Source organism: Haematobia irritans, chromosome 2 (assembly GCF_050003625.1).
Source record: "Haematobia irritans isolate KBUSLIRL chromosome 2, ASM5000362v1, whole genome shotgun sequence".
In the NCBI taxonomy this organism is placed as follows: domain Eukaryota; kingdom Metazoa; phylum Arthropoda; class Insecta; order Diptera; family Muscidae; genus Haematobia; species Haematobia irritans.
The window spans coordinates 9,976,062-9,986,264 of NC_134398.1; the positions used below are offsets into that span (position 1 = coordinate 9,976,062).

General features: G+C 27.6%; 1 protein-coding gene across 4 annotated transcripts in view; it reads right to left on the minus strand.

The window, feature by feature from the left end:
* LOC142223414 (serine/threonine-protein kinase GA29083) overlaps positions 1 to 9,098 on the minus strand; it is a 98,642-nt gene extending 89,544 nt beyond the window's left edge. The window contains exons 1-2 of one of the 4 annotated variants that reach the window (XM_075293308.1): positions 8,961 to 9,098; positions 8,075 to 8,288 (exon numbers count right to left, since the gene is read on the minus strand). In XM_075293308.1, coding sequence (XP_075149423.1) covers positions 8,075 to 8,079 — 5 coding nt within the window. In that variant the 5' untranslated portion in view covers positions 8,080 to 8,288; positions 8,961 to 9,098. Of the gene's footprint in view, positions 1 to 8,074; positions 8,289 to 8,764 lie in introns of all 4 variants that reach the window. The other 3 variants (XM_075293309.1, XM_075293307.1, XM_075293306.1) reach the window with 3 other exon arrangements.
* Positions 9,099 to 10,203: the final 1,105 nt, after the last annotated feature.

Here is a 10,203-nt window from a genome sequence, read left to right on the forward strand (position 1 = left end):
TATAGAAATAAAATTTTGAAGAAATTTCCTATAGAAATAAAATTTTGACAAAATTTTCTATAGAAATAACATTTTGACATAATTTTCTATAGAAATAAAATTTTGACACAATTTTCTATAAAAATAAAATTTTGACAAAATTGTCTACCGAAATAAAATGTTGACAAAATTTTCTATAGAAATAAAATTTTGACAAAATTTTCTATAGAAATAAAAATTTGACAAAATATTCTATAGAAGTAAAATTTTGACAAAATTTTCTATATATAGAAAAATTTTGACAAAATTTTTTTTCTATAGAAATAAAATTTTGTAGAATTTTCTATAGAAATAAAATTTTGACAAAAAAAAATTATTATTAAAAAATTCTTGGCAAAATTTTCTATAGAAATAAAATTTTGACAAAATTTGTATAAAAATAAAATTTTGACAAAATTTTCTATAGAAATAAAATTTTGACAAAATTTTATATAGAAATAAAATTTTGACAAAATTTTCTATAGAAATAAAATTTTGATAAAATTTTCTATAAAAATAAAATTTGGACAAAATTTTCTATAGAAATACAATTTTGACAAAATTTTCTATAGAAATAAAATTTTGACACAATTTTTATAAAAATAAAATTTTGACAAAATTTTCTATAGAAATAAAATTTTGACAAAATTTTCTATAGAAATGAAATTTTGACAAAATTTTCTATAGAAATAAAATTTTGACAAAATTTTCTATAGAAATAAAATTTTTACGAAATTTTCCATAGAAATAAAATTGTGATTTTTGTTTTAAGTTTGGTAAATTTTTGCTTAAAATTTTGGTAGATTATTTTTGGCACGAGTAGCAACATTGACCATAACGCTCTTAAATAGAAAAAAGACGAAGGAAATACTGGAAGAGAACTGGCTTTTTTGATTTTTCTCAATTTGCAAAGTCCGATTTTTCGATTTTATCAAATTTGTTAATTTTCGACCAACATTGACAAATCAATGTTCGATTAGTCGACTTAACTCGATTTTCAAAAATATCAAAAAATCGTTTAATGGAATTTTAAAATAAAAAAACAAAGATTGTGGCTGAAACCATCTTTGTCGAATAGGAACTGCAGAAGATAATATGTAGAGGTTGAGTTTAGAATATTAGAGATTTTGGAAAATCGCCTTAATTACTGAACTCATGAGGGTAGACGAAGATACTGAACGTAGGCCAAAGTGGAATTTTGGACAGGAAACAAATTGGAAAATTCGTAATATTCATATATGAAAAGGACGAGTTAGAGCATACAACAAGTCCGACTGTTACTGACTTCGATTTTTACATTTGAAATGAGACATTGGAAACATGACTTGCTTATTCAATAATAATATCCCAAAATTTTTATAAAGTACATGGGCCATTATCATTGTTTCATACTATTACGTTGTATATGCATATTCTGCTTCAAAAATATTTTTTTTCATGGGTGTAACCAACATCTGATTGCTATTGATGGTCGTTCATTGCCTCATGACATTTACAAGCGTTGGTTGAACATCGTAATACTGCCGGTTTGGGTTGTTGGATTATTCTCATTGCACCTTTTGCACTTTTCTTGACGTACATAACACATAAAATTGCATTCGAATTTTTTATTTTTTGTTTTTAACATACCTCTCTACAACGTAGTATGTTTTTTTGGAATGAGTCATTCATGCTACTCGCTTGCTACGTATCAAGTATGTTGGTCATTTTTTCAATAAACATTGCCTTTTTTGTGGTGTAATTTTATAATGTTTTCATATTCTATATACAATAACATGCCGTGATTCGACTACATCCTATACCAATATTTTGTTAGGATATAAATATACTTAAATTCGTAAAAATGAGTCAACCAGAATTGTTTGCCTTAGATGAAAGACACGTCGTCCGTTGAATTTTCAACGGATCTTCATTAAATTTGCAATGGTTAGCATATCCCTCTTGCATACAAAGGATATTGCAATATCCAAAAGCCAAAATATTTTCCAACGGTGGATTATCCCTAATCACAGGAAATTGTGATCAGATCGCTGATAGGTTAGGGAGCCCGATGTATCAGGCTCACTTAGACTATTCATTCCAATGTGATACCACATTGGTGAACTTCTCTCTTATCACTCAGTGCTGCCCGATTCCATATTAAGCTCAATGACAAGGGACCTCCTTTTTATAGCCGAGTCCGAATGGCGTTCCACATTGCAGTGAAACCACTTAGAAAAGCTTTGAAACCCTCAGAAATGTCACCAGCATTACTGAGGTGGGATAATCCACCGCTGAAAAACTTTTTGGCGTTCGGTCAAAGCAGGAATCGAACCCACGACCTTGTGTATGCAAAGCGGGCATGGTAACCATTGCACCATGGTGGCTCACCGATGACTCCGCACATCGCTGATGACTCCGCAATCACTGGGAGAACCCGGCAGGGATGTTTTTATGCATCTACGATTCCCAATGACAAAATTATATGATAATAACAAAAATAAACGACATTGTTTTCATACACACACAGTGTTATCACTTTGTTAAACGAACCGAAAGCCCATCCAACAAGCATTCGAAACTCGCTCACCTATATAACTAAAATATATTTCCGCGAAGCCTCACGACAATGACGCATATTTTGCTGGTATATTATTTATCATTTTGAAAATGTTGTCAAGGTGAAAATGAAAATGTAACAAGATGGGTAAGGGTTTACAAATTATTCAATACGATAATGGGCCGAAAAAGTGCTTAGCCAAAAAAAAAAAAAAAGAATAGATATTTTGGAAAAGTTTTTTTTCTAGCTACCGACCGATACCTTAGATACTTGTCAAACTCATTTTTTTCAATAAATCACAAGTGACCGAATGTGACACCAGTTTGTAAATCAATTTTGCCCTAATTTTTTTTATCCTTCAATTCAGATTTAAATAGAACCATTTCGACATAGTACTCTAATCATTTTACTCTTTTACAGGTACTCATTGTGGATCACAAGATATGAATCCCATTTCTCCGAACGAAGGAACAATCTTCACATTCTTCGGAATACGTTCGCCGTAAGCTGCCAAATTGTTTCACATGTTCCTTTCCCTTTTTCAGCGGTGGATTATCCCACCTCAGTAATGCTGGTGACATTTCTGAGGCTTTCAAAGCTTCTCTAAGTGGTTTCGCTGCAATGTGGAACGCCGTTCGGACTCGGCTATAAAAAAGGTCCCTTGTCATTGAGCTTAACATGGAATCGGGCAGCACTCAGTGATTAGAGAGAAGTTCACAATGGACTGAATAGTCTAAGTGAGCCTGATACATCGGACTGCCACCTAACCTAACCTAACCTATGATTGTTATCCACTTAGTTAGAAAGGCGACGTCAATTTTATCATGCCGAAAATGTCGTGCTCACAAGGTTTTTTAATGCCTTTTCGTTCGCCTTAAGTCGGCTATCTGCCAATACGAGGTTGTCAATTTTAGTCACTTTATCCTCCGTGTAAACTGGTTTCGGGACACCTGGGTATAGCCAATCAATAAAAATTCGATGTATGGCATACAATCAGAGCTAGTGTGTTATCATTAAACACCGGGCGATATTACAACGTTTTCCATTTTTTCTAGAAACCTTGGAAACTGTGGGTGGGGGATATACGACAAGACTATGGATGGGATATGACCCAAGCTAGTGCTCTATCATTGTTAAAGAAAAATTGAAACAAGGACTGGATATAACCTATTTTTCTATTTTTCACGGAAACAACTCAACGATGGACATTAGACTAAATACTTATGGAGCTATAAACCACGGTTGCCACTCTAGCCAAAAATAATAATAATTTATTGAAAATTCTTCCAAAAAACGGTCTAACAAAATTTTTAGTTTAAAAAAATTTATTTCTATAGAAAATTTTGTCAAAATTTTATTTCTATAGAGAATTTGTCAAAATTTTATTTCTATAGAAAATTTTGTCAAAATTTTATTTCTATAGGAAATTTTGTCAAAATTTTATTTCTATAGAAAATTTTGTCAAAATTTTATTTCTATAGAAAATATTGTCAAAATTTTATTTCTATAGGAAATCTTGTCAACATTTTATTTTTATAGAAAATTTTGTCAAATTTTTTATTTCTACAGAAAATTTTGTCAAAATTTTATTGCTATAGAAATTTGCAAAAATTTTACTTCTATAGAACATTTTTATGAAAATTTTATTTCTATAGAATTATTTATTCTATAGAAAATGTTGCCAAAATTTTATTTCTATCGAAAATTTTGTAAAAATTTTATTTCTATAGAAAATTTTGCCAAATTTTATTTCTACAGAAAATTTGTCAAAATTTTATTTCTACAGAAAATGTTGTCAAAATATTATTTCTATAGAAAATTTTGTCAAAAATTTAATTCTATTGAAAATTTTGCAAAAATTTTATTTCTATAGAAAATTTTTATGGAAATTTTTTTCTATAGAAAATTTATAAAAATTTTATTTCTATAGAAAATTTTGTTAAAATTTTATTTCTATAGAAAATTTTGCAAAAATTATGTCAAAATTTATTTCTATAGAAAATTTTGTCAATTTGTCAAATTTTAGTTCTATAGGATTTTTATTTCTATAGAAAATTTTAATTTCTATAGAAAATGTTGTCAAAATTTTTGTTCTATAGAAAATTTTTGTCAAAATTTTATTGCTATAGAAAATTTATATGAAAATTTTATTTTCTATAGAAAATGTTGCCAAAATTATATTTCTATAGAAAATTTTGTCAAAATTTTATTTCTATAGAAAATTTTGTCAAAATTTCATTTTTATAGATAATTTTGTCAAATTTTTATTTCTACAGAAAAATTTGTGAAAATTTTATTTCTATAGAAAATTTTGTAAAAATTTTATTTCTATAGAAAATTTTTATGAAAACTTTACTTCTATGGAAAATTTTGTCAAATTTTATTTCTATAGAAAATTTTGTCAAAATTTTATTTCTATAGAAAATTTTGTCAAATTGTATTTCTATAGAAAATTTTGTCAAAATTGTATTTCTATAGAAAAATTTCTCAAAATTTTATATCTATAGAAATTTTTGTCAAAATTTTATTTCTATAGAAAATTTTGTCAAAATTGTATTTCTATAGAAAAATTTCTCAAAATTTTATATCTATAGAAAATTTTGTCAAAATTTTATTTCTATAGAAAATTTTGTCAAAATTTTATTTCCATAGAAAATTTTGTCAAAATTTTATTTCCATAGAAAGTTTTGTCAAATTTTTTATCTGTAGAGAATTTATCAAAATTTTATTTCTATAGAAAATTTGTCAAAATTTCATTTTATAGAAAATTTTGTCAAATTTTATTTCTATAGAAATTTTTGTCAAAATTTAGAAATTTAGAAACATTTAGAAACATTTATTTTTATAGAAAATTTTGTCAAAATTTTATTTCTATAGAAAATTTTGTCAAAATTTTATTTCCATAGAAAATTTTGTCAAAATTTTATTTTCCATAGAAAATTTTGTCAAAATTTTTATCTGTAGAGAATTTTGTCAAAATTTTATTTCTATAGAAAATTTTGGTCAAAATTCATTTTTATAGAAAAATTTTGTCCAAATTTTATTTCTATAGAAATTTTTGTCAAAATTTAGAAAATTTTGTCAAAATTGTATTTCTATAGAAAAATTTCTCAAAATTTTATATCTATAGAAAATTTTGTCAAAATTTTATTTCTATAGAAAATTTTGTCAAAATTTTATTTCCATAGAAAATTTTGTCAAAATTTTTTATCTGTAGAGAATTTTGTCAAAATTTTACCTTTTAATTGGAGAGGGATAACTTTGCAAAATCTACCAAACCATCAGGAATTTTACCAATCTACCAAACAGTAAAAATCTTCCATTTTAGAATTCTACCAACTGTGGCAACCGTGACTATAATCGTCTGAAATATGAGAAAATAGTTAGACTCCTAGATATATATATGGATAAACAAGGCGGTCTCAAAAATGTTAGAAATTGGAAATTTTTCAAAATTTTATTTCTTTAGAAAATGTTGTCAAAATTTTATTTTTATAGAAAATTTTGTCAAAATTTTTGTTCTATAGAAAATTTTGTCAAAATTTTATTTCTATAGAAAATTTTGTCAAAATTTTATTTCTGTAGAAAATTTTGTCAAAATTTTATTTCTATAGAAAATTTTGTCAATATTTTATATCTATAGAAAAATTTCTCAAAATTTTATATCTATAGAAAATTTTGTCAAAATTTTATTTCTATAGAAAATTTTGTCAAAATTGTATTTCTATAGAAAAATTTCTCTAAATTTTTTATCTGTAGAGAATTTTGTCAAAATTTTACCTTTTAATTGGAGAGGGATAACTTTGCAAAATCTACCAAATCATCAGGAATTTTACCAATCTACCATTTTAGAATTCTACCAACCGTGACTATAATCGTCTGAAATATGAGAAAATAGTTAGACTCCTAGATATATATATATATATATATATATATATATATATATATATATATATATATATATATATATATATATATATATATATATATATATATATATATATATATATATATATATATATATATATATATATATATATATATATATATATATATATATATATATATATATATATATATATATATATATATATATGGATAAACAAGGCGGTCTCAAAAATGTTAGAAATTGGAAAATTGCAATATGTACCATTATCACTTAAGTGAGGCATCATTATTTTATTACGAATTTAATATTGGTAATATAAAATGTATACATAATATGAATTGGAACCACTACATCAAGATATTTTTTGTTTTATCTTTAATGGAACGTGTGTTATTCTACAACAGATCTAACTATAGACCAAACCCCATAGGAGTATATAAAAATCATAGGAAATTCATTTATGAACATATCAACAAAGTGATAAGAATTTCTTCGAAGCACTTTGTTTTTGCTGGAGTACAAATGGAAAACAACAAAAGAAAAAATGAATTATATATGTGCTTAAAAAAATTATACAAACTATAAATGCCAATGATTATAATATGAAGGAAAATGATGCAAAGAAATACATTTTTCTAAAATTTTATTTCTACAGAAATCTAAAAATCATTTTTGTCGACATAACAAAGAATTTTAGGCCTATTTTAATTTAGTACCGAATATAAAACCAATGAAGAAACAAAAGAAAAAACTCAACAATTTTGTTTCCTTTCACCTTTCGTAAAAGTTTTACAAATAAATTTGGAAACCCCTCTGTAGAGAAATTATTTAGGTGTAAGAGAAATTATCTAATCATAAATCCATTATGTATGCCAATCACGAGGTACAAACCTATTTAATATGCATACAATCATTAACAATTTTTTGGTAGAAGATTTAATGAATTCCAAAAAACAGTGGTGGAAATTTATTTTGATTGTTTAATTCTAGGTTCTAGTGTCAAATATTAGAAAAGTTGGAGTAAGAAATTTTCAATGAGTAATGAACGTAGAATTCAATTATATCCACGAACATGAACATATTCTGTGACTTTTTCAAAACTAAACAATTTAGCAATTTACTACAGATTCTGTATCGGAAAAGGGTGTCCAATATGAAATCATTTTTTATCATTGGGCCAACAAAACCAGTCATAAGATGTACAAGCAAGACCGAAGTAAGAACAAATGGAATATTAAAAACCACTTGTGATCCTACAATACTGGACTGTTGCTATACCTAACCTAGGATCAAAATGTATGCTAAGACTAGGTTCCGCCATTCTAGTTCCAATTGATATATGGAATAATTTGTCTCAATAATTTTTCTCATTAATACACTCAACTCAATTCATTTTTCAGGTAAAAGTCAATTACCAATTAAAATTACTTCTGCCTTAACACATACTAGGTGGCTGTTTCCATCGATTATGAGTTTTGTTTCAATCGAACAGCAAGACAACAGTACACGTCTCATATGGCATTATAACCTAGTAGACAAGTAGATACCGAAGTCTAGTCCATGTGCTACGATACCCTGCAGTTGAAATATGTAAATCGTAATTACAACAAAATGATTTTATGACTTACCTCATTGATATACAATTCTCCAAAAGTAATCCTCTCAATATTTTCTTATGGTTTTGTTAGCCAGTAGACGACGTAGTGTTGCACACCAACTGAAGTTTTGACAATCACACAACACGCACGCAACAACAATCTGACGATGATGATGATGACATAAATAATAGTAGTGATTTATGGATTTATTAAAATGTCTTTTCGGAGATTATGAATTTTTTTCCTATTATTCCAATTGGAGACGACAAATTCACATAAAACACATTGGAAAGAGCGCAGTTACACCACCATTTTTACAAAATAGAAAGATTATATGGTAAAATAATTAAAAAATCATGATCACACAAGAAAAAACAGGATAAAAAATCATATTCTTCTACAAAGTTCAAAGTTTGACATCATCAGTCATATTTTTTGTTTTTGCATTGTTTTTTTTTTTTTCTACTTGTTCCAATACATTATTTTTTATGTTACTTTTTTGTTGACAAAAAATCAATATGACATAAAATATATTCTTTTTAAAGATAACTTTTTCACAATTATTTACGGTATTAAGTAAGATTTTCATAAATATATTGGAAAAAAAACATGAAACAATAGATATTTTGTTTACGAAAAACCGAGTGCTGCACAAATGACAAGTGTTGTTGCCGACGGTTACCTACTAATATGTTGGGTAACCATTCGTTGGGAACTAACCATATGCCTTTATCATCACATGTGTTGGTGAGAAATTTTCATTTCTTTTCGTTAAACTCATACACAAACACACTCACTTACTCATCACTATACACTCGGGTAAAGACAAAATAATTCACTTCTCATATAAAATTGCAGTAAAACTAACAATAAAATGTTTAAAACATTTCATTATTTGTCAGCCTATTTTGCTCACTTTAACATAATAACATAAATTCGGCGACCCATTTCATTTAAGAGTTAATGGGAAAACATTTTTATCTACAATTCTTCTCGGTTTTTCCGTTCGATATATTTTTGATGTCAACTTGAAATTGTAATGAAACGAAATGAACATATACATTTTTGAAGGCGTCAAGTTTTGTTGAACTGGCTTTTGTCTTTACCATTTTCTACTTGAAAAGCGTTCCATCGTCGCCCATCACAACGGCGATTATTTGAGAGATTGACTTGGAGAAACCAGATTATTCACAATGAGTTAGATATATTAGGGCTGTTTTCTTTTTGCACTGGATGCAACATTTGTATGAGCTATCCAGAACATCGTTGCACTGGTGTTCTATCCAGAACATCTCATCAGTGCAAGTCGCGCCGATGTTGCCAGATTTTATTTTGATAAAGGGACGCTTCATCGATTCACAATAGCAATTTATTGTGACTAGTTTGTCGAAAAACATGAAATTCAAAGTGGTACAGTGTCATAAATAATCGCAGCATTAAATATTTATTACTAATTGGAGCATTTCATACATTAAAAATACAAGATTTCACTTCTTTTCTGTGATTGTTTTTAAACAGCTGATTTCAGTGTTGCATATTTTTGGAGATGTCTTGGATAAACGAGTACTCTGTTTTCTTTTAGTCCTTCACGGCTTAGCATATCCAGTGCTAAAAGAAAACAGCCTTATTGTAAAGGTTGAGACCACAAAACAGCCAATGAAGAAGTGAAGTGTCACTCTCAGAGAGAATGAAAATACAAGAGGACGAAAATTTCTCTTCTACAAAAACAACAAATGTAAACCGTATAGATGTCGCACAATGCCTGCAGCCTTGGTATTACCGACGTTGCGGTCGAAGCGCTGTTTTGATAAATTCTTTATTAAGGCATCGGCAGTTATAATTTCAAATTGTCTGCCAACAAATTTAATAGAATGAAACGAATTATATAAAAGAACATTTGTTATTAGCAAGTAGGTTCTAAATCCTATATTCCTTACGTTTCGTAAAGCCGGCAGAGAACTGAACTGGGTGACGCCGACACAAACTGTATGATATTAGAGAAATTTTCCTCATGACTGCCACCTACTGACGCAACTTCGCTTCACAGTTTCGTCCTCTTGTATTTTATTCTCTCTGTTACTCCTAAAGGTAGGGATGCCAGATTTTGAAGAGGCAAAAAGAGCACATTCAGTTTATAAAAAGATACCATACGAAAAGAA